Below are 24,648 nucleotides of genomic sequence, written 5' to 3'. Positions count from 1 at the left end.
TTTGAACCTGGGTCCTTGTGTACTGTTATGTGTGTGCTCAACCAGGCATGCCACCATGATCACCATGATACCAAAGTGAAAGTACCCATGGCCTGTCCTGTTGGGCCTAATTTTCATCTTTACCTCTGCTTCCTGTTTTACTCAGTCTCTTAAGATGCAACTTGATTTTATTTGCTTGTTTTTTATTGTTGTTGTAATTATTATTTTTGTTATTGATAGGATCGTTGTTAGATAGGACAGAGAGAATTGGAGAGAGGAGGGGAAGACAGAGGGGGAGAGAAAGACACCTGTAGACCTGCTTCACTGCCTGTGAAGTGACTCCCCTGCAGGTGGGGAGCCAGGGCTTGAACCCAAGATGCAACTTGATTTTACAAGTTCCTCATACCCTCCAGCTAACCCCATTTTTAGTTACTTTCCTCAGTTCTATTTCTATAGATGGTGGAATGTGGTTTAGTAGCTGCTGCCTGAAGGGGACCCCAGGAGACTGGACAATTTCTGAGCAATCAAAGCACTGCAAAGAAACTGCAAAGAAGTCACAAAACAACCCAACTGAACCTGAAAAATTGTATGATCTGTTTTCTGATTTAAAATGCAAAAAGGAAGATATAGTAGTTTTGTAACAAAGGCATACTGAGCATTGTAAGGTCCTAGTATTTCTTGGGCAAAGATCTATATGATTAGCCTGATCGATAATGGGAGCTATACAACATATAATATAGTAAAATGTATTTTACAAATCTAATCTCCATGCTTAAGAACACATAAAAATAAAATAAAATGAAGAAGAAATGCAATACCTTTGCCCTTTTCCGAAGAAGTTTTGCTAGTCGTACCACATAAGGCTTAAATTCACGTTGATGTATGCCCTGCCTCCTGACTTCCAATCCTGAATCATCTGAGGCTTCTGGAATAAAGGCCCATCGGTACCTGTATGAGTGACATTAAATCAATATGATAAGCTTTGTGTTATCCAAGGCAAGGTCACATGCTAAAAGACTGCACATGAACCTACCACTTCAACAGATTCAAATGTCAGCTAAGTTGCTTTCTAGCTGTGCCACTTGGGTATATTTCTTAACTTAAGCCTTTCTTTTCATCAGTAAATAAATATTGCCCCTTTATGCTATAGTCCTGTCACTATTTCCATTTTATAAAATTTTTTAAGTACATATATATGTAAATATATATATAAATGCATATTAACCATTTAGTAAAATTCTCAACTTAGATACATTTGGATAAATAATATAGTTTATTACTTAGAGAAATTAAAATATAAGGAACTATAAGTGTTTTGAGCACTTATGAGCAGGCACTGTTTGAATTTCCTTTTTTAATTTTATTGTTGTAGTCGTTGTTGTTATTGATGTCATTGTTGTTGGATAGGACAGAGAGAAATGGAGAGAGGAGGGGAAGACAGAGAGAGGGAGAGAAAGATAAGACACCTGCAGACCTGCTTCACTGTCTGTGAAGCGACTCCCCTGCAGGTGGGGAGCCAAAGGCTGGAACTGGGATCTTAAGCTGGTCCTTGCACTTTGTGCCACGTGCGCTTAACCCGCTGCGCTACTGCCCGACTTCCTGCATTTTTTTCTTTATTCTCCTCTGCTATCTCCCTGCTTCAGTGACTCACTATGGTTTGAAATAAAATAAGCCTCCTTGATTTCAGTCCTCCCATCTAACCTTTTCTTTATACAGCAAAAGTAACACTTCTAAAATTCAAGTCTGGTAATATCACCCCTTAAATTGCTTCAATGGCTTCTCACTGTCCTTAGGTTAAAGTCTAAATTCTCTAATGTAACTTCTATGAATCAGTGCCTTTCCAGTCTTTTACTTTCAACAATCTCTTCCAGCAGTCTTTATCAGATAATTCAGATACACCAATTCTACTCCAGTCTAACTCATTGCATACATCTTCCCTAAGCCTCACTCTCTACCACCTTAAGATAAAACTCCCCTCAGTGGCTGCTCAGATCTTCAAAGGGAAGGGTATCACCTTAAAGCTGGTGAGTCATGTACCCCAGGAGACAGGCAATAAAACAGCCTCACTTCTGGAGGCTGACCGGCTTTGCGGACTGACTGGACTATTAATATATCCACAGCAACCATTTAATTCCAAAGGCTTGCTTTCCCCACCCTGTCCAAAGGATTACAGTTTAATTTAAATTATGAATATTTCACACAAAAAGATTTTTAATTAGTTCCTGATGTCAGTGGATAAAGCAAATAGATTTTCAGTTAATATTCAAGTAAATATCCTTGTTTTTACTTACATCTGAAATTGAGGAAGATTTTCAGAAGGCAATGCCAGGGCCAGATCCAAAAATTTGCAAGCAGAGAGATAGAGGTTTAACCACCGCTGGCTGTTATATGAAGTTGAAAAGCCATTACCGCCTGTGTAGGTTGTTTCCAGACCAGCCACTGAAGGGCCTGAAGTCCTGTATGCAAAACAGTGCAGTCAGCAGCTGTTCCTATATACTAACCGCTAACTTATGGAAAATAGCAAAGTGCCAGCTAATAGTTTTCTTTTTTAATTTTTATTAGTTATTTAATAATGATAAGATTGAGGGATAAGAGGGGTACAGTTCTCACCACCAGAGTTCAATATCTCATCCCCTCCATAGGAAGTTGCCTTATACTTTATCCCTCTAGGAGTATGGACCAAGGATCATTATGAGGTGCAGAAAGTGGAAAGTCTGACTTCTATAATTGCTTCTCTGCCGGGCATGGGCATTGGCAGGTTGATCCATACTCCGTCTGTATCAATCTTTCCCTAGTTGGGTAGGGCTCTGGAGAGGTGGGATTTGAGCACAAATTGGTGAGGTCATCTGCCCAGGGAAATCAAGTTGGTATCATGGTAGCATCTGCAACTTGGTGGCTAAAAAGCATTAAGATATAAAGCAGAATAGATTGTTTAATCAGGAACCCAATGGTAAGAGTATAACAGATGACATCTGGGATCTTCAGCTAACAGTTTTCTTAACTGACAATTCAATTAGACAATAATCCCTATGAAATGTCATGACTCTATTAATTTTACTGTTCTTAAACAATTAACTTAGGGAGTCGGGCGGTACCGCAACAGGTTAAGCGCACATGGCACAAAGCGCAAGGACCGGTGTAAGGATCCCAGTTCCAGGACCCGGCTCCCCACCTGCAGGGGAGTCACTTCACAAGCAGTGAAGCAGGTCTGCAGGTGTCTGTCTTTCTCTCCCTCTCTCTGTCTTCCCCTCCTCTCTCCATTTCTCTCTGTCCTATCCAACAACAATGACATCAACAACAATAACTACAATAAAAAACAAGGGCAACAAAAGGGAATGAATAAATAAATAAATATTTTTTAAAAATTAACTTAAACTTAGGAACAGAGTGGTCCGGGAGGTGACACAGCAGATAAAGCACTGAGCTCTCAAACATGAGGTCCTGAGTTCAATCACTGGTAGCACATGTACCAGAGTGATGCGTGGCCCTCTCTCTCTCTCTTTCTCCTGCTACCTTCTTCATGAATAAAAAATAAGATCTTAAAATAAAATTAGAAACATATAGTATAGAATAATTTTTGTAACATTCAAATATAAAGTTTCAAAATGCAAAACTAAGAGCCTCCCACCTCTCCGTACTTCTCAGTGTTTTGCAGATGGGAGAGGAAAATATAATAATAAATGCAGTATTAGTGTAAGGAACTCTGTACAAAGGGCCCTTTGGAATATACCTAAAATAGACTTCCTAGTTTCTTCCAACATGAAGACCCCAAATCCCATGCTATATTCTTGCCTTTGGGTCCCTGGTTATTATACAATTTGTTCTGCTTTATATCTTAATGCTTTTCAGCCACCAAGCTGCTGATGCTACCATGACACCAACCTGACTTCCCTGAGCAGATGACCTCACCAATGTGTTCTGGAACCCCACCTCCTGAGAGCCCTATCCCATTAGGGAAAGACAGAAACAGACTGGGGGTTATGGATCGATCTGCTAATGCCCATGTCCAGTGGAGAAGCAATTACAGAAGCCAGACCTCCCACCTTCTGTACCTCATAAAGATTTTTGGTGCATAATCCTAAAGGGATAAAGAATAGGGAACTTCCAATGGAGGGGATGAGATATGGAACTCTGGTGGTGGGAATTATCCCACAATCTTATCAATCATTATTAAATCACCAATAAATATTTTAAAAGAAAAATAAATTTATTTTAATGTATTTATACATTAATGAATTGCCAACACTAAAGGATGAAATTATGTCACATTTTTGAAATAGAGAGAACATTCTAGATTTTACCTACAGACACAGGTTACCTGCCATAATAGGTTTTGCTATATTTTGGGGTGAAGATCTGACCTATCAAAATCAACAAGGTTCATGTACTGAAACAACACTACACTTCTCTCAACTAAATGTGTGCTTACAGGTTATAGATCACGAATACTGATAGTTTCATTCACTCTAAAATGCTGATGAGGATAAGTGAAAATGTATATCCAAGAGTGATCAAGGAGATAATAGCAGACTAAACATATACAGTATTTAGACATATACCACTGACAAGAAAATGAAATGAATCTCATATTACCGTGAAATATCTTCATCAGCTGTGAGTTCCTGTTCCATGAGTAAAAATACCTGTACCTGAAGAACATGGGATAAAGGTTAAATGTTCATTACACTGGATATTTAATCCTCTATCAAGGTCTCTTTAAGCCCTATTTTCATTTGTTCAGAAACAAATTTTGGGCTATAACTTAAATATCCTTAAGTTTTACTTAATTTGTGAGCGGCAAATAACTAATTAAGCACAGAGTTTTGTTAATTACTGGGTTGTCAGAAAAGTCATGATGATGTTTTTCTATGTAAAAATGAGTCATGACTTTTCTGACAACCCAGTATTTGGCAAAGCTGAGATGAACACACGTTTTGGGTCAGAGTCACAAAGGAAAAATATCAAAGCTTATTTTTTGATAGGGGAATTATAAAGCTTGAATTTTCATAGTTGTTTTCTATTCCTTTTTTTTTTTGATTTTTTAATTTTATTTATTCCCTTTTGTTGCCCTTGTTGTTTTATTGTTGTAGTTATTATTGTTGTTGTCGTTGTGGGATAGGACAGAGAGAAATGGAGAGAGGGAGGGGAAGACAGAGAGGAGGAGTTAAAGAAAGACACCTGCAGACCTGCTTCACCGCCTGTGAAGCGACGCCCCTGCAGGTGGGGAGCCGGGGTTCGAACTGGGATCCTTATGCCGGTCTTTGTGCTTTGCGCCACCTGCGCTTAGCCCACTGCACTACAGCCCAACTCCCCGTTGTTTTCTATTCTAGACCCACCTACTATTCTCTAGCTCCTCGTTGCAGGTCTGGGAATAGGTTAGTATGGTGAAGCCTAGGAAGTTTTTGTTTAACCTTTACAAAATCTTTATGAAGGGGTGTGGGAGATGGTATAATGGTTTTGCAAAGAGACTCTCACGCCTGAGGCTTTGACGTCCTAGGTTCAATCCCCTGCATCACCATAAGCCAGATCTGAGCACTGCTCTGGGGGAGAAAAAGTGAACATCTCTCTAAAGCAAGCAACAATGAGTATATTCCTAATGTAGTTATTATTTAAATCCAGCTAGCCCATCTCTAGTCATTCTAGAGTTCCAGGTGGAAACCAGGCCTGGCAGCCCTGAAAAAGTTAAAAATTTAGTGGAGAAGAGGTGGAATTAAACCAGGTCAGATGAAATGATTTGCAAGGAGCTAATATTTGTTGATTTGCAAATTTGAAAGTTTAATTTGTATGGTAGTAACATGACTTGTTTACTATTTTCAGCTGTAAAAACGGTCATAAATAGTTTGACTTTACATATATAATTTCATAATTTACATAGAACTAAAATTAACTCACAAGTTCTGTAATCATGGTGGGCCAGAGTGAGGTAAGATGTTGTGGAGACATTCTTAAAAGTAACACTCTGAAAAACAGGAACACTTGAGAATGAAGAGTTGGCACCTGGGGCAAACGGAGACTTTCAACCAATCTCTCTGAAAGAAATGCAGCAAGTTTTCAGTAAGCAATTTTCTACATAATATAGTCCAATACTTCACAAACTGACTGTGGAAAAGAATGAACTTAAAAAAATTTTTTTTTCTAATTTCTGGCCTATTGGTAGTTTTGTTAAAATATAGTAAAAATGAATTACTAGAAAAAAGTTAAAGATACATATATATGGCATTGGCATTTTCTTTTTTTTTTTTTTGACATTTTCTTATTACTAGAGTCAATAGATTCTGTCCAATAGCTGAAAAAAAATTTTAAATGCTTACTTTACATTTCTGTACTTATTGTGGATATGATCACAGACTGACTCCTACCCACTGATAATCACCCTCTGAGTAGCGCTGGTTTACTTTAAAAAATTACAGGAGGGACCAGGAGAAGTGGTGAAGTAGGGGCTGCAGGTGTCTGTCTTTTCCCCTTCTTAGCTCTCCTCCCCTCTCAATTTCTCTTTCTTATATTTTTTCTTTATTTATTGGATAGAAACAGAGAGAAATCGAGAAGGGAAGGGAGAGATAGAGATGGAGAGAGACAGAGAGACATATGCAGCCCTCCTTCACCACTCATGAAGCTTTCCTCCTGCAGGTGGGGACAGGGGCTCGAACCCGGGTCCTTCTGCACTGTAATGTGCGCACTCAACCACGCGTGCTACCACCCAGTCCCTCAGTTTCTTTTTGTCTCTATCCAATAATAAGTAAATAAAAATTAAAAAAGAAATTATTGGGTAAATGTTGTGAATGTCACAAATCTAACATTAAGTATAAAAGGTTTGGAAAGAAGACATTTAACTTCTGAGAAAGAGAATCTCACTGAGGAGATGGTAATTGTCATTTCCTGTCTGGTTCCACAGTGGCTGCTGTGACTGTAGGTGTGTACAAGCACACTTGGGCAGCTAGCAATTCTGCCCAGGAGCAATTTAGAAACTATTGTGGAGCTGACTCCTAGCCTGGAGTTATGATGAGTGTGCACAAGTGTCCTTTAGGGCATAGGCCCACAAAACCAATTGGTGAGAGCTACTAAAACCTTTACGTGGCAGGATCTTGAATAAAATCATTTTATTCAATGAATTTTCATTGTGACATTTATGAGAATAACAAAGAATCCTGATGAAGAAACCAAGGTTAAAAATAATTTATGGGGGGCGGGCAGTAGCGCAGCGGGTTAAGAGCGCTTGCATGAAGCGTATGGACAAGCTTATGGACCCACGTAAGGATTGCAGTTTGAGCCCTGGGCTCCCCACCTGCAGAAGGATCGCTTCACAAGCAGTGAAGCAGGTCTGCAGGTGTCTATCTTTCTTCCCCTCTCTGTCTTCCCCTCCTCTCTCCATGTCTCTCTGTCCTAGCCAACAACAACTGCAATGACAATAATAACAACAAGAAGGGCAAAACAAAAATGGGAAAAAATGGCCTCCAGGCGCAGCGGATTTGTAGTGCAGGCATCAAGCCCCAGCGATAACCCTGGAGGCAATAAATAAATATAAAAATTTATGGTGGGCCAGGTGGTGGAGCACCTGGTTGAGCACACTCATCACCATGCACTGGACCTGTAGAGAAGATGCTTCATGAGCAGGTCTGTGGGTATCTTTCTCTCTCTCCCTCTCTATCTCCCACCTCTCACTCTCCTCTCAATGTCTCTCTGTCCTGTCAAATAAAATAGAAAAAAAAAAAAAAAGGCCACTGGGAATAGTGGATTCAGTGCTGGCACCAAGCCCCAGCAATAACCCTGCTGGCAAAAAAAAAAAAAAAAAAAAAAAAAAGATGGTATTTAAGGACCTGGTTCTGTTACATGTCATTTTATTTCAAGCAACAGTTTTCAAGAATCAGTCAACGGTATTTAGGTGTAGACTTCTGACTGTAGTTCTGCTTATGTCTAGATCATCTTATTAAAGGAATATAGTCCTATTAGCTACAATAAAATAATGCTGATCTCCCGGCCCTTATCCTGAGACATGGATTTCTAGAAATTTCAATAAATTAAATAGAGAGTGGGTTTAAGGATAAGTCATACACATTCAGTGTTTGTTTTCTTTTTTTTTTTCAGTGTTTGTTTTCTATTACATACTGATTTTATTATTTCAGTACAACAAATTTGTAATTCTAGAACACTCTCCATTTATCTACATCTGGTGTACTTAATTCCAACTTGTAATTTAGGGGAACGTTTTTAAATCCCTATCTCTACCTGTTATCCCATAGTTTCAAAGAGAAAATACTTAGCTGTCTACTATTTACCTTGTATATCTGGAAGGTATTTCTGGTACTGGTCAACTTCACTGCTAAAAATAGCAAATGCTAATCTTTTGAGAAGCATGGCTCTCTGTTCTAGTTCCACATCACGATTTGCAAAAAGATTCAGTGAACTGCTTTGAGCCACAGCTACACGAGCTGAGAAAAGAAAACAAGACATTTGAAAAAAGTTTATTCTGTCCTTTGCTTTTAATACTGTATACAATTCAAGAATAAGATGAGCTGATGGTAGAAAAGTCAGGACTTTTCTCTGCAAACGTAAAGTCAGAAGCAGAAATCAGCATATACAGATCAGAAATTGTGATGTACAGAGAGCAAGATTTATAATTACAAATTATATAAAGTATAATCTCTAACCATGTCATTTTCTAAAGTTTCAATATTAGACACCATCTCACTATCTCCTTATAATTGCTATAAAATTTTTGTCTTAATGTGGTGGCAGGGTCTTATGTACAAGTGATAACACTGCTCACTGGCCTCTCCCAGGGCACAAAAGTCTGGTGTGCAATTGCTGTACTGTCTCCCTAACCTACTATGTGTCCTCTTAAGTTTTATCTGTATTTCTAATAGGTACTAAATATATATTTTGAGAACCAATTCAGTAGTTTTTAGAAAAGAGTAAGAATGGATTGTGTAGAGAGAAGACAATATTTAGACTCTTTCCATAAGACTTACTCATTAAATCTCTAAATGTTGTTTTATCATGTGTCATCAGATTGTCCATAATTGCTCTCCAGCTGAAAGAGACAAAGATATGATATGTGATTAAGGCTTTGTTGTCAGTGTTAAAAAAAAAAAACAAAACAGCATTCTATGGGAGGGTACTTGATTTCAATAAGTTTTGTGGGATGCAGTGTCATGACAAATGAAAGACAAAGACTTACTGATTAACACAAGAGGCATCCATCTGAAAGAAACTGGGATCCATAAAGAGATCAAAGGCTTCTTTTTTCCAAGCTCTCCTCGTGTACTGATATCCACTAAGACTACTAAGCAGCTGGACACAAGCTCTATAACTAGGGGCATTATGTGCACTGGGAGGGAGGAAAAAGCAGCAAATATTAACACATCCACTAACAGGTTAACTTTTCATTAAAACTTTAATCATATCAAGTTAAACACAAGGTTTATGTTTACCTAAAATAATGATTGAAAACAGAAGCATCAGAAGAGAAATTACACTATCTTCTAAAACGTTATTTTAATGAGAGAGGGGGAGAGATACAGAGAGAAAGACAAAAGGCAGAGTGAAAGACCAGAACACTGCTCAGCTCTGTTTTATGGCGGTGCTGGGGATTCAACCAGAGACCTAGGAGTCTTTTGCATAACCATTATGCTGTCTTTTGCATAACCATTATGCTGTCTCCCCAGCCCAATGATGCTAGTCTTTGTCATCATAGTTCAAGGTTAGAAGTATGCCATTTTGGATAATTCCAAATTTTACCAAAGGAACAGAGTATATTCATCAGACTGAATCAACTTGTTTAAATAATGATGGTACCTGTGATTTCGGAGGTAGGGTACAACATAATGCATAATATTTACAAGCAAAGGAATAACTCGTTCCTTTTCATCACTATAGAAAACCATATCCAAAAGATGGGCCAAGACCTAAAGAGAAACATAAAAAGAAATGGACTATGTGTCCTGGAGCCCTGCTTTCCCAGAGCCCTGCCCCACCAGGGAAAGAGAGAGACAGGCTGGGAGTATGGATTGACCTGCCAACGTCCATATTCAGCAGGGAAGCAATTACAGAAGTCAGACATTCTACCTTCTGCACCCCATAACGACCCTGGGTCCATACTCCCAGAGGGTTAAAGAATAGGAAAGCTATCAGGAGAAGAGATGGGATATGGAGTTCTGATGGTGGAACTGTTTGGAGTTGTACCCCTCTTATCCTATGGTTTTTGTCAGTGTTTCCTTTTTACTAGTAAAAATTAAAAAGGAAAAAAAAATCTAAAATTGGCTCTCCTTAAATCATTTTATGTGACTGACTTCTTCCACTATTCACATTTTTGTCCACACTGCTGTATGCAAATATTAAAAAATGTTACTATTTCCAGATAAAATAGGTTTAACAGAAAAAGCGAGGCCAAGAACCTTCTATTGAGGTAATTAATGTGTAAACATGAATTTAAGAAGAGAGCTAGTAATCTCTCTTCCCCACCTCTCCCCAACTCTGTTAAAAGAGTCTTGGGGGAAGGAGAGAAATCAACCAGAGGTGCTCCAATTCTATGTGTGCCACTTAAGAAGATATTTGCCCAGGGTGGTGGAGTACCTGGTTAAGAGTAGAGTATGGATCAACCTGCCAATATCCATCCATCAGCAGGGAAGCAATTACAGAAGCCAGACCTTCCACCTTCTGTACCCCATAATGATCCTGGGTTTATGCTCCCAGAAAGATAAAGAGTAGGAAAGCTTTCAAGGGAGAGGATGGGATACAGAACTCTGGTGGTGGGGACTGTGTGGAGTGGTACCCTTTTTATGCTATGGACTTGTCGATATTTTTAATTTTATAAACAAATAATAATAATAATAAAGTACATATCACCATGCAGAAGGATCCAGTCCAAGCCCCCGCCCCCCACATGCAGGGGTGGGACACTTCATGAGCAGTGCAGCAGATCTGCAGGTGTCTATCTTTCTTTCTCCCTCTCTAGCTTCTCTCCCCTCTCAACTTCTCTCTGTCCTTTCAAATAAAAAAATAAAATAAAAAAAAAAAAAAGGACTGTTGGGAGTGGTGGATTTGTAGTGTGGATACTAATCCCCAGCAATAACCTTGTTCGAAAAAAGGAAAAAAAAAAAAAAGAAAAGAATTTGGCCATAGTAATATAGATCAGATCTTTATGAGGAAATCCACAACTATAAAGGGGAAACAAAAAAGACTTGTAAAACTGGAGGGTGTGTGGGGGGGAAAGCAGGGGTGGGTGGGCAGTAGTAACAAGAACATGTTAGTGTCTGGCAAAATAGAACACTGGACTTCTGCACTTAAGCTTCCTGGTTTGATCCCAAATGCCACCCATACTAGAGTGGTACTCAGATTTGTCTCTCTCCCTTTCTCACTCATAATAAATAACAAATATTTAAAAAATAAAAAAGACTTAATCTCCCCACTCCAGCACTGATCTGCCCATCTGTGGTTTATGGTGGGGTTGGAGACTGAACCTGGGACCTCTGAACTGCAGGCACAAGAGTTTGTTTGCATGACCACTGCTATTTCCCCCAACAACAACAACAACACTTTTTTAAAGAGTACATGTGAAGAAAAGCAATGTATGCAGTCATTATCATCAAATTTAACACACTCATTAATCTGAATAAAAACAAGGTAAAAACTCGGTAATTCTATATGATTTCTTAAAAAAACACATTTCTTTAAATGCAAACCATTATGAATGACTTGCTAATATTTAATTGTGAAGCATTTTACTTGAAAGTTTATATTAAAAACTTGATAGTTCTTACCTCAGAGAGCAATGTCAATGCATGAACACTATATACAGAAGGAGTTATATTTGAGGTTTCCATGGCAGGTGATAACATATCTAAGTAAGAGAAAAGACAGGTAAAGTGAAGGTATAATTAGGTCTTTTTCTGATGATGATGATGATAATAATAACAACAACAACAATAATAATAATGTAACTACTAAATATCTACTACTACGAATTTTATTTTTTTCCAGAAGGCTTAATATTGAAGTTCAGTGCCTGTACACTCCACAGTTCCCAGCAGCTACTTTTTATTTCTGTTTTTCAATAGAGAATGAAAGACACGAGGGTGGAAGGGGGTGGGGGTGCAGAGAAAGAGAGACACCTACAGTACTGCTCCACTGCTTATGAAGCTTCCCTGCTGATAAACGGGGATCAGGAGCTTGAACGGGGTTGCCACACATGGTAACGTGCACTCTGCTGGGTTTGCCAGTCCCCTTTAGGGACTACCCAGTCCCTAAAGAATCAATTTTATGGCACTTATCAAAATGGCAGCAACAGTTTCTTGGTGAATACATTCCTACAAATATATGTGTATGTTTGAGATCTACCTTGAACATCAGATTCCAAATTGGTCCCATCCACCATTATTTTTGGAGATGGCTTAACTTCAAGATTTCTTCGCAACCATGTTGTCTGTTCCAAAGAAGAACCAGCAATTGCACCAATTGCATCCACTACTTTATGAGTTACATCCTAAAAACAAATAGACAACAAAAGGGAAGACTATACTGTATAAGTGTGCGCATCAACACAAACCTACACAATGAGGTCATTTGACATTCCCACTACAGAGCTGAAGATACTCGAAAAAGGTTTAGCAATAGTCCTCAATTTAGAATGCCTTACCTGAAGATCTCTTTGATCCTTTTTATTTTCCAAACTAGGGTTTTTCATAATAAACTCATTTAGAACCCTAAAAGGGCCAAAGAGAAACATGGAAAGTATTAGTCTAAAAATGCAATTTAATTTCTCACAGTGAGTTAAAGGTTTTGTGGCTTCGATTTCTATTTTATATGTTGAATGCATATATATATATATAACAGAGAAATCCAGTAATATGAAAAACCATTTGCAAAACTGGATTTTTTTAAAGTTATAATACCTGAATTTATTTAGTAAAATCTCTACTTCAATTATGTGGTTAGCTCTATTGGTAACTATCTTTGAATTCTTTCTACAGTGACATTTCCTATGTACCAAAGGAATTTTTAAAGTTTATTTTATGAAAGAGAGAAAAGGAGATAAAGAGAGAAATTAGACTTCTGCTCTGCAATATGTGGTACCAGAGATAAACCCAGAACATCAGCAAGCAAAGAATGTACTTAACCTAATGAGTCACCTCTTGGGCAGTGAACTTTCAATAAACGTTGCTGTGAGGATGGATGTTTATAAAATATGTTTATAAAGTCAAAACTGGAAAGAACCCAGAAATACAAGACATAAACTGAGGCATATGCACACAATTATAACATTGGGGATGAATAAATTATAGTTATTTGGGTACCTGGAGCAGGGCCCCTCACCCTGCCTATCACACCAACATGGTGCAATAAGTAATTTCAAGTAGTCAGCATCAAATGGAAGAGCCAAAGATTGGGCAAACAGGCCCGGGTTCAGAGACAAATGCCCTAGCTGGTGCCAACCCCTGGATAGTCATAATTTTTAATTAAATCAGTCATAGATTTACTCAGTCATAGATTTAAAGCTGTACATGCATTTCTACTTTGAGCCTTACAGCAACTCAGAGGTAAGTAAAAGCAAATACTATCATTCTTGCTTGACAAAAGGGGAAATAATCTTTTAGAGTTTTATGGAGGTACCTAAGGTCATAGAAGTGAGATTAGAAGGTAAGAATCAGAAACCAACATGAGGCTGTCATTGGATTTCTACTAGATAGATATGTCTCTCATAAAAACTAGAGCTGATACCTTTTTAAGTGCTAATTATTGTAATCTTTAACTTTCTGTTTCCTTCTTTGGTTGAGCCAGAGGGCTCAATATTACTGCTTCCAGGGGTGACTTTTATGTCCTCATTCTGATAGATCAGAGAGAGAGACATCACAGCACTAGAGTTTCCCTCAAATGCCTAGGTGCTCCCATGTTGTGCCTAGGTTTGACCCTGGGGGGTAGGCATGGCAAAGAATACATCCCACTCAGTGAGCTTTCTAGCCATAAATCAAATCTTATACCTTGAGAATCTCATAAGAAGATAAAGATCACATACTTAGACAAACACCTGCTATTCAATAATCAGAACACTGAATATTACTTATTATTTAAAATCATATTTTCATTGTTATAACTTACCCAAGTATGAGGAACTGCCCTGGGGCTGGAAGACTCAGTTGTATTGAGTCTTTCAGAAGTATCAGCAAAGATGTCCAGCTATCCACTAAATTGGGCACAGGGATTCTGCGGGATAAATGTTGTTTATGTAAAGTCACAGTAAGTGAGTAAATTTTAATTTTCTTAGTATTTTCTCAGTATTTAACTGTTTTTTTTTTTTCTTTTTCTTCTTGGGTTATCACTATGGCTTAGTGCCTGTACTAAAAATGCACTGTTCCTGTGGCCATTTTTTCCCCCATTTTATTGGATAGGACAGAGAGAAATTGAGAGAGAGAGAGAGAGAGAGAGGAGGTAGAGAGGAAGAGAGAAAGATAAGACACCTGCAGACCAGGTTCACCCCTTGTGAAGCATCCCCTCTGCAGGTGGGGAGCCAGGGTCTTGAACATGGATTCTTGTGCTGGTTCTTCAGCACAGAACTAATGTGCTTAACTGGGTGTGCCACTGCCTGGTCCCCTTTTAGCATATATTTTCTGTTTCGCCATAACATTCCCTAAATTTTTATGAACTATGGAAGAACAAATTCCTAAAATTTGTCTTCTATTAATATAAGAAGAAAATCAAGCACACTTAAACTATCCAGTATGAATTATTAGCTTAAAAATTGCTAGAGAAATTTCAGTGCTTAATTACATGAACTCTTATAATAAATAAAACACAACTACAATAAATCTCAGTTTAATTACTAACATTAAAGGCTAACATCAAGGACACCCACTTCCTGTCCTGCTCTATTTAGGGGTCAACTAAACACAAAAATAGAAGCAGGCTCAGCAAGATAGCTCAGCTGAACAGTGGGCCTGCTTTGTCATATGTCTGACCCAGATTCAAGCCTAGACTCCCACAACACTGGAGGACATTTTGGGGCTGTGTTATCTTTCCCTCTCACTTGTCTTTATGTGGAAAAGTCATCTTGGAGCCCAATGATGACAAAAACAAAACACAACAAAAAACTGGAACTATGACAAGAGGATACTTTTCTCTCTCTTTCTCTCTCTCTCTGCCTCCAGGGTTATTGCTGGGGCTTGGTGCCTGCACCACAAATCCACTGCTCCTAGAGGCCATTTTTCCCCCTTTGTTGCCCTTGTTGTTTTAGCGTTGTGGTTATTATTATTGTTGTTACTGATGTCATTGTTGTTGTATAGGACAGAGGGAAATCGAGAGAGATGGGGAAGACAGAGGGGGAGAGAAAGACAGACACTTACAGACCTGCTTCACTGCTAATGAAGTGACCCCCCTGTATGTGGGGAGCCAGTATCCTTACGCTGGTCCTGGCGCTTTGTACCATGTGCGCTTAACCTGCTGCACTACCACCCAACCCCCAAGAGGATTCTTTTTAGTGGCACATCTGGTTAAGGTTACACATTACAGTGCCCAAGGACCTAGGTACAAGGCCCTGGTCCCCACCTGCCAGGGGGGAAGCTTCACAAGTGGTGAAGCAAGGTAGCAGGTGTCTATTTCTCATCCTCTCTATTTTCCCCTCCCTTCTCAATTTCTCTGTCTGGATCCAATAATAAATACATAAAAATTAAAAAAGAAGGCACTTTTACATCATTCCCAGTATTTAATAAATCATATTACTATCTGTTCATCAATATCAAAAAGAATAATGGACTCAGTAGCAAAAGGCATGGTTTCAAAAGTAGAATTCAGAAGGTTGAACAGTGGCACACCTGGTTGAGCACACATTACAAGAGCAGAATTCAGCTTTCATATTTAAATTACTGTCTTATTATTTGATTTATTAACATCTAATGTATATATCTTCAATATACTTGAGTTTTTAGGCTTAGAGTTTATAAAATTTATATGACTGAATCATAAAAAGATACTCAATGACATATAAATTTATCCATAAACAAAGTCTGTTTCTAGCATATGCTCTTTTAGTTTTACTGGGAAAACATAGCAACTTCTCAACTATATTTCCAAATTTTATAAATCAGTAATGTTGTAAGCAAAAATTCACATAAGTTTTCTTACCTTTGAATGTAGGCATAGAAAAACTGAAGCATACAAACTTCCAAAGAAAGATGTTTCTATAAACAGAAGAAGTTAGTTTTATAATGAAGTATGCTCTTACTGCATTCTTATTGCAGAACTACTCTGTATTTTAGCACTATTTTTTAAATTAAAAAAAAAAGGTCGCTCAGAAAAAAGATGCCACTCTTCATTTACTAAGGAAAACACAGAATTATTTTAAAAAGTTGAAAAATGGACTGAAGGAACCCCATCCCACAACATATCAGAAGTTCATACTCTGTTACTTTTCCCCCCTACAGTGCTGGAGATCTAAGCCATGGTCTCACACATATGCTTTACTACTGCTAAGTGATTTTTTTAAGTCCAGTGTTTTGGTTTTTTTTCCTCTAGGATTATCGCTGGGGCTCCATTAATCATCCGCTCCTGGAGGCCACTTTTCTCTTTTGTTGCCATTGTTGTTTATCGTTGTTATTATTATTATTGTTGTCATTGCTGTCATTGTTGTTGGATAGGACATAGAGAAACCAAGAGAGGAAGGGAAAACAAAGAGGGAGAGAAAAAGGTAAGACTTCTGCAGACCTGCTTCATCTTTCGAAGTGACCCTGCAGGTGGGGAGCCGGGAGGCTCAAACCAGGATCCTTACACTGGTCCTTGCACTTTGTGCCATGTGCACTTAACCTGCTGTGCTACTGCCTGACCCCCTAAGTCCAATTTTTTACTTTAATTAAAAAATATTTTATTTATTTTTATGAGAGAGAGGAGTGGGGGAGAGAGACACTCCAGAGTACTGCTCAGCTCTGGCTTATGGCTGTGCTCAGAATTGAACCTGGGACCTCAGAGCCTCAGGCATGAGAGATTTTTGCATAACCATTATGCTGTTTCTCCAGCCCTAATTATATTTTATGAGTGACAAAGAGAGAAAAAGCTTCCGCATCCATGGAGTTCTCATTACCATTTCATGTGGTGCTGGGGATGCAACCCAGGGTCTAATACATACAAGGTAGGTGCTCTGCCTTTAAATGATCAATTTACTCTATAAACATCAAATGATTTTCATTTCAACCAGTTTATGCTTGGCTGGTGCTATCAGAATTAAGGTGCGATTTTTTTTTTTTTAATGAAAAGTGAACTTAAATGTACTTTTATCACACATTTCTGTTCATTTAGGATAGCAGTTCAAATGTGGAAACCACTTGTAATACCCTAAAATGTAGTCTTTAATTTAAAAAAGTGTTTAATGTAGCATGTCATAAAACAACTACAAAACCTGTCCTGTGAAATTAGCAATGGGAGGGTGGGGGAGATCGCATAATGGTTATGTAAAACAGATTCTCATGCCTGAGACTCTGAAGTCCTAGGTTAAATCCCCCAGGACCACCATTAACCAGAGCTGAGCAGTGCTGAGCAGTGCTCTGGTTAGAGAGGAGGAGAGCGAGAGAGAGAGCGAGAGAGAGAAAAGACAAAAGGAGAAAAGAAAGACCATCTTTCTCCCTCTCTATTCCCCCCCTTTCAATTTTTTAAAAAGTATTTTACTTATTTATTTTTATTTTTGAGAGAGATGCAGAGAGAGAAAGACATAGTGAGAAACACCAGATCACTGCTCAGCTCTGGCTTATGGTGGTGTGGGGGATTGAACCTGGGACTTCAGAGCCTCAGGCACGAGAGTTTCTTTGCCTTTCAATTTCTGTTTCTGTCCAATAAATAAAAACTAGATTTTATTTAAAGGAGGGACCTGTTGTAGTACAGGTCCCAGTTGAGTGCATATGTACAATGCTCAAGAACCTGTGTTCAAGCCCCCAGTCCCCACTGCAGCGGGGAAAGCTTCAGAGTGGTGAAGCAGTACTGCAGGTGTCCATCTTTCTCCCTCTCTATTGCCCTCTCCCCCTCTCAATTTCTCTCTGTCTCTTACCAATAAGTAATAAATAAAACATTAAAAAAAGAAACTAGTAATGACAGCAAAGTGAGGCTGAGATCTACTAACATTTAACAGTTTGTTCCTTAAAGTACCAATTATTCCCTTAAAGTTTCCTCCCTCTTAGTATGAGAGAGAAAATTGGGAAAAAACTGTTGGTGGGATTCTTACTTATTTTCACACCTTTATGTTTTTTAGCCTATTGTCTGGGAGTGGAAGTTCAAAATATGCTGAATTGGGTTCTCATGCAAATTTAAAGTTTTATTACTGATGTCCCAGAAGTGACTTAATAATTATAAGAAAATTACTAAAAAAGATAATAAAGTCACTAGTTACCCACACACATAAGCACTTTCCACTAACAATTCAAGATAAACAAACAAACAAAAAACACAAGATTTGACACCCCAGTGGTGCATATGACAGAGCTTAGCTGTGCTCTGGGCTCTCTCTTTCCTTCTCAGCTTCTCATAAAAGAAATAAGCCTTTAAAATTTAACATTTTCTAGTATGCGTAATAATTCTTTAAAGAACATGGTTTTGGGGGCCAAGTGGTGGTACACCTGGTTAAGCACTGACATCAGAGTGTGCAAGGCCCCGGATTCAAGTCTCTGGCCCCCATCTGCAAGGGGAAAGCTTCATGAGCGGTAAAGCAGTGTTGCTGGTGTCTATCTCTCTATCATCCACTTCCCTCTTAATTTCTGTCTCTTGCCAATAAATAAACATAGATAATAATAATAACAACAACAACAACAACAACATGATTTTGGCGGCCAGGTGGTGGTACACCTGGTTGAGCACACGTTACAATGCACAAAGACCTAGGTCCCCACCTGCAGGTAGAAAGTTTTGCGAGTGGTAAAGCGGCGATGCAGGTGTCTCTCTTTCTCTCTCTCTCCCTCTCTAGCTTCGCTAATCCTCTCAATTTGTCTCAATACCATACATAAATATAATAAAATAAATAAATACATGTTTCTTTTCTTGTTTTTGTTTTTGTTTTAATTTATCAGAGTGCTGCTCAGCTCTGGTTTATGGTGGTGCAGGGGCTAGGAAACTGGGACTGCGGATCTTCTGGAATGAGTGTCTCTTTGCATACCCATTATGCTATCTACCCTGCCCTAAAACCACGATTTTTAGCTTGGCTGAAAATCTAGCATTTGTAGTTAGCAAGTATGGAAAAGATGATGTCTCAGTGTTGATTGTATAAAGAGCAGAAAGTGCTAGAGATGTTCTAGCCTAACTAACAGTAGACTTTAATGTCTGGCCAATTAAGACAAGGCACTTAGATGGCAAAGGTTACAGTAACAAATAAAGAAGTGACAGAGTTAATATTATTTTCACATAGAAAATAATAATGAAGCTATGAAATGGCAACAATATGAGGTTCTCAGCTCTGTGTTCCTCCTTTAAATAGCCATAAAACTATCCCCTCCCCTTAATTAAGAATTTGGTCATATTCTGATTGCCTTAGATGCCATTATAGAGATCACCAGCTAACTGCTCTTCATCTGCGGCAGATGTGATCACAACATCAAGACATTTTATTTATTTCTACTTTATTATTATTTATTTATTTACTGTCTCCAGGGTTAGCGCTAGGACTCGGTGCCTGCACTACGAATCCCCCGTACTGGCAGCCATTTTTTCCATTGTTGTTGCTGTTATCGCTGTTGTCACGGCCGGTGTTGTTGGATAGATAGAGAGAGAAGGGGAAGAAGACAGAGAGGGAAGACAGAGGGGGAGAGGAAGACAACTGCAGAACTGCTTCACCACTTGTGAAGCAAACCCCTTGCAAGTGGGGAGCCAGGGGCTCGAACAGGGATTCTTGCACAAAGCGCCATGTGCTACCGCATGGCCCCTTATTATTATTTTTTTTTCTTAATTTTTTTTTTTTTTAACCAGAGCACTGCTCAGCTCTGGCTTATGGTAGTACAGGGGATTGAACCTGGGACTTTGGAGCCTCAGGCATGAGAGAGAGTCTTTTGCATAAGCATTATGCTATCTACCACCACCCTATTATTATTATTTTTAACCAGAACTCTGTTCAGCTCTGCCTGAAGATGGTGCCAGGAAATGAACCTAGGATGTGGCAGCATAAGTGTGGCAGCATAAGTGTCTTTTGCATGACTATTATGCTAACTCCTTGATTATTCCAACTTTTAATAAGACTTTATTAATAAGAGAGAGAGAGAGAGAGAGAGAGAGCCACAAGTATCATCACTCTGGCACATGGGATGCTGGGTGGTGGTTGGGGGGATCAAGGGTTGAGATGGAGAGGAGAAAAGGTAAAACTGGAGCATTACTCTGATATAGGTAATATCAGAGGTCAAACTCCCACACCTGGTGCTTTAAGTCCAATTTCTAGTCACTATGCTACCTCCCAGGCCCCTCATAACAGTTTTGGGTAAATTTTTTTATTACAGCAGTTTGAGGACACAGTCATTCAACTCTGCAACCTGTAACATAGTTAAAATTAACTATCTTACATATCGGTATATTTTCTCAAGTACAGTTGTAAAGAAAAGCAAACAAACAACAAAAACAGTCATACCTTGTCCTTTGCTATGGCTGGGGGCTGTTTTAAAACTTCTTTCACTGTTTGTATAACAGTTTCAGCTCTCATGACACTGATTGATCGAACCAGTTCTACCAGTAAAAGCTGCTCTTCACTGGCTGCAGGAATAACCTGGATAAAACAGCATCATATTTATGTCTGTAGAAATATAAACAAGTCTTGTAAAAGAAATCACAGAATTGAGAATATTTCATTTCTGTGGAGCTTCTCCTGATGCTGAGGCTTGAACCTGGGTTCTCACTTTGCAAGGCGAGTTAGAGTGAAACTGTTCCTTATAATTCCTGTTATAAGCTGTTCCTCTCACTGTTCCTTATAATTCCTTATTTCACAGGTGCAATAAGGTTTCACCAACACTGCCATTGCTACTTGTAATTTCTTCAATATTATCTGTATGGTTGTCACTTTATTTTAACCTAGTTGTTATGTCTATCATTCTAGGTTTTCTTCATCTAAATAGTAATTTCTTAGTTTTTAGCATTGAGGAATGACAACATATTTGCAGTATATTTGTCCAGTATGAGGTATTTCTTAAATGACATACATATATAGTATATGTTATATATGTATAATATATATTCTTCTAATTGTAAACTCAATGTAGCATTTATACCCTGAGGCCATATAGTAACGGGCGAAAAGTCAGAATTTGAACCCCAGGGATCTGATTATTGTGTTCTTAAGTATGTTAATATTACTTTTCAAAAAGGAATTAGAAAGTGGTGGGATAAAAAACAATTGTGCACAACATTTAGTGAAAGGTGGCAGGAGTCTAGTTTTTTGTTAAGAGGTTTAAAAACCTGTAGTTATGGGAGTTGGGTGCTAGCACAGCGGGTTAAGCGCACGTGGTAGAAAGTGTAAGGACGGGTGTAGGGAGCCCTGTTCGAGCCCCAGCTCTCCACCTGCAGGGGAGTCATTTCACAGGTGGTAAAGCAGGTCTGTAGGTGTCTATCTTTCTCTCCCCCTTTCTGTCTTCCCCTCCTCTTTCCATTTCTCTCTGTCCTATCCAACAACGACAACATCAGTAATAACTACAACAATAAAACAACAAGGGCAACAAAAGGGTATAAATAAATAATTTTTTTTTAAAAGCTGTAGTTATAGGTGCTCCTCACTTGATTATGTCATTTTCCTAAATAGGAGTTCTGAAATCACTTAAGAGACAGTCTTGCCATCACTCTAAAGTGGTACTGATTTCTCCCAGAGTCCCAGTTATTAGACCTCCTCTAAATGCTCCCAGCTTTTAGAAGAAAGTCTAATTTCTACCTATGTGAACCTTGTGTCTTGAATAGTCCAAAGGTTTGGAGCTGGGTGGTGGCACAGATTACCACATGTAAGAACCTGGGTTTAAGCCCCTGACCCCCATCTGTATGGGGATAACTTCATAAGTGGTAAATGTCTCTCATCTCTCTTCCTCACTATCCCCTTCTCCCCTCACATGTCTTATCAAGTTAAATAAATGAAATTTTAAATAAAAGGTCCATCAGAGTTTCTCTGATAAATCTAAACCTGCCTCCAATCTTCTACTGGGGTAAATGATAGAGAAATGGATTTGAAGACAAAAAGGATGAGTTTTGTGTGTTTTACATAACTTCCAGACCCATCGTAACTCTTTGCTTTTACAAGCATGTAAGACTTCTATCTACTACCAGAGATCTGTGGTTTTACAGTAGAGTTGGTACCCTTCGTGTAGGCAGTTCATTATCAGCATTCTCTATTGTTAATAAGTCATTTATAACTTTGTTGGAACTTTTTTCTCTGTAGTTCCTTGTACTTTTTTTTTTTCCATTATGGGTTTATGCCTTAACTCTCAGCTTTAGGACAATAGCAGAGAAAACACACATATTTAATATGTTATTTAATAATTAATTTCTTATTGTTGTCATGGCAATGTCACCACTTCAGGTTGACTTTTTCAAATAGAAAGAAAAACACAACACCTTTAAAACTTCCTTCAGTAGAGTGAGGGTTGGACTTGAATCTTGATTTCATGAAAGACAAAGCAGACACCCACCCTGGTAAGCTATCTCCCTGGTCCCTATATGCCATTTTAAATCACCTACCTGACTACTTTTAAATATCAACCCAGGATTTCAACTCAGTCCAATATAGTATGGGCAGTTAAATTCTCACATGTGAAATACCATTTTCATGTTTATTACTTTGAAAATGGTAGTATATATCAATGTGAACTCAGCAAAAAATAACAGATTAGAAATCTTGAGCTAGACAAACCATAAAGCTCATATAAATTTAAGTCTTAAGGTTCTAATAAGTTACTATTTCCAATATAGAGCACTTGAACACTCAAACTCATAAACTAACACAACTGTCACATATATAATCCAGTGAAAATCATCATAAGAATTCCAGTTGTAAAAAAAAAAAGAATTCCAGTTGTAAAAAGACTATTTAAGCTAACATATAGTAATGAAAGCAAATGAAGATGAAAACTCTTCAAATTCTTTACTCATAGCCTGAGTGACATTTAAAAAGTGCTACTTACTATATTTCCATTTCTATTTCACATACAGCCACAGTTTAAATACAGGTTTTTTGTTTTTGTTTTTTACATTTTACAAGTATGACATTTCTTTTTTTTTTTTTTTTAATTTTCTTTACTTTATTTGATAGAGACAACCAGAAATCTAGATGGAAGGGAGTGTTAGAGAGGGAGAGACAGAGAGACACCTGCAACATTGCTTCACCACTTGCAAACCTTTCCTCCTGCAGGTGGGGACGGGGAGCTCGAACCTGGGTCCTTGCACACTGTAGCGTGCACTCAACCAGGTGCACCACCACTGGTCCCCAAGTATTACATTTCTATACTTACTTAAATACTTAAGCAATAAATCATATGTGACTCTGTAGACAAACTGCTGCTTTTCTACTAGCCACCACATCCCAATTCCATTTTAACTCAAACGGAAAGTTGAAAATTAGCAGTAATTCACCAAAGTGGGGGTGAGGAGTACTAAATGGCTTAATACACACCTTGGTTCTGGCGGTGGCTTTGTTCTGTCTTCTTTCATTCCATACAAATGCAATGGCAGCCATAAAGTGAACACCATGATTCATTGAAATGGGGCCTAACAATTCAAGGATCTGCTGTCTCAGGTTCTAAAACATTTAAACAAATGGTAAACAAACTAAGAATTATGAATGCATTATAACTAGGTTGAATCTTTAGTTTTTGTCATGTGTTTTTACCACCTGTTGTCATTTTAACTCTTAAAGAAAAACCTATAAAAATGACAACTACCAATCAACACAAGAGTCTATTCATTGTGATCACAGAGAAAGACAACAATTTAATTATATTTGATGTATATTCTTTAAAATAAAAGGGAATTTCTCATTTAGACTGACAGTAAAAGAGCGGCAAGTGAGATGCCACAGCACCTCACATATGGTGCCAGGGTTTGAATCTGGGCTACAAGCATGGCAAAGCATGCTGTCTACCCACTTAGCTATTTTTCTGTCTCCCATTTTATACTGAAGTGAAATTAAAGCAAATTAAGCAAGCAAAAAAGCATACTTTAGTGTAAATATCAGTTCTTATGCAAAAAAAAAAATAATAATGCAGTGCCAGGAATAGAACCTAGAGCCTTGCACATGCACTGTGTCACTTCCTTGGCCCGTGTTATAGTTTATATTTTTATGAGTGTGGGAAAAAAATGGATTGGGAGGGGAAAGAGAGAGATCAAAGCAATGTTCCACCAGTGCTTTGGTGATTTTATGTGTTACTGAGGACTGAACCCAGAGCCTCAAGCATAGAAAACATGTCCTCTACTGGTTGAACCACCTCCCCTGACCTTGAAACAATATTTTTTATTTCTACTATTTCTAATCCCTAGTTCATGTTTTCATGACCACTGAATCCAGGAGTAAGACCAAAAACCAAGAATGTAGATTTGACAAATGAAACAACACATTTTTAAACATTCATATAATTTTTCTCTAAATGTAAAGCGAATGATTTTGAAAATGCCTCAGAGACTAAGTGTGTGTGTGTGTTCAGAGCACAGCTCAGCTTTGGCTTATAACGGTGGTGGAGACTAAACCTGGGACCTTGG

At 38.3% G+C, this 24,648-nt stretch overlaps 1 protein-coding gene across 2 annotated transcripts in view; it reads right to left on the bottom strand.

Moving 5' to 3' along the window:
- DOP1A (DOP1 leucine zipper like protein A) overlaps window positions 1–24,648 on the bottom strand; it is a 54,912-nt gene that overhangs the window by 3,921 nt on the left and 26,343 nt on the right. For both annotated transcript variants that reach the window (XM_060205431.1, XM_060205432.1), the window contains exons 11-25: window positions 23,567–23,692; window positions 20,552–20,686; window positions 16,090–16,145; window positions 14,071–14,175; window positions 12,611–12,677; window positions 12,313–12,457; window positions 11,736–11,815; window positions 9,772–9,881; window positions 9,155–9,304; window positions 8,946–9,007; window positions 8,253–8,405; window positions 5,872–6,008; window positions 4,573–4,628; window positions 2,271–2,435; window positions 798–927 (exon numbers count right to left, since the gene is read on the bottom strand). In XM_060205431.1, the coding sequence (XP_060061414.1) occupies window positions 798–927; window positions 2,271–2,435; window positions 4,573–4,628; window positions 5,872–6,008; window positions 8,253–8,405; window positions 8,946–9,007; window positions 9,155–9,304; window positions 9,772–9,881; window positions 11,736–11,815; window positions 12,313–12,457; window positions 12,611–12,677; window positions 14,071–14,175; window positions 16,090–16,145; window positions 20,552–20,686; window positions 23,567–23,692 (1,677 nt within the window). The remainder of the gene's footprint in view (window positions 1–797; window positions 928–2,270; window positions 2,436–4,572; window positions 4,629–5,871; window positions 6,009–8,252; window positions 8,406–8,945; window positions 9,008–9,154; window positions 9,305–9,771; window positions 9,882–11,735; window positions 11,816–12,312; window positions 12,458–12,610; window positions 12,678–14,070; window positions 14,176–16,089; window positions 16,146–20,551; window positions 20,687–23,566; window positions 23,693–24,648) is intronic.

Source organism: Erinaceus europaeus, chromosome 13, assembly GCF_950295315.1.
Source record: "Erinaceus europaeus chromosome 13, mEriEur2.1, whole genome shotgun sequence".
In the NCBI taxonomy this organism is placed as follows: Eukaryota; Metazoa; Chordata; class Mammalia; order Eulipotyphla; family Erinaceidae; genus Erinaceus; species Erinaceus europaeus.
Note: the sequence above shows the minus strand (reverse complement) of the source record. Positions and strands in the feature narration are given on the sequence as shown.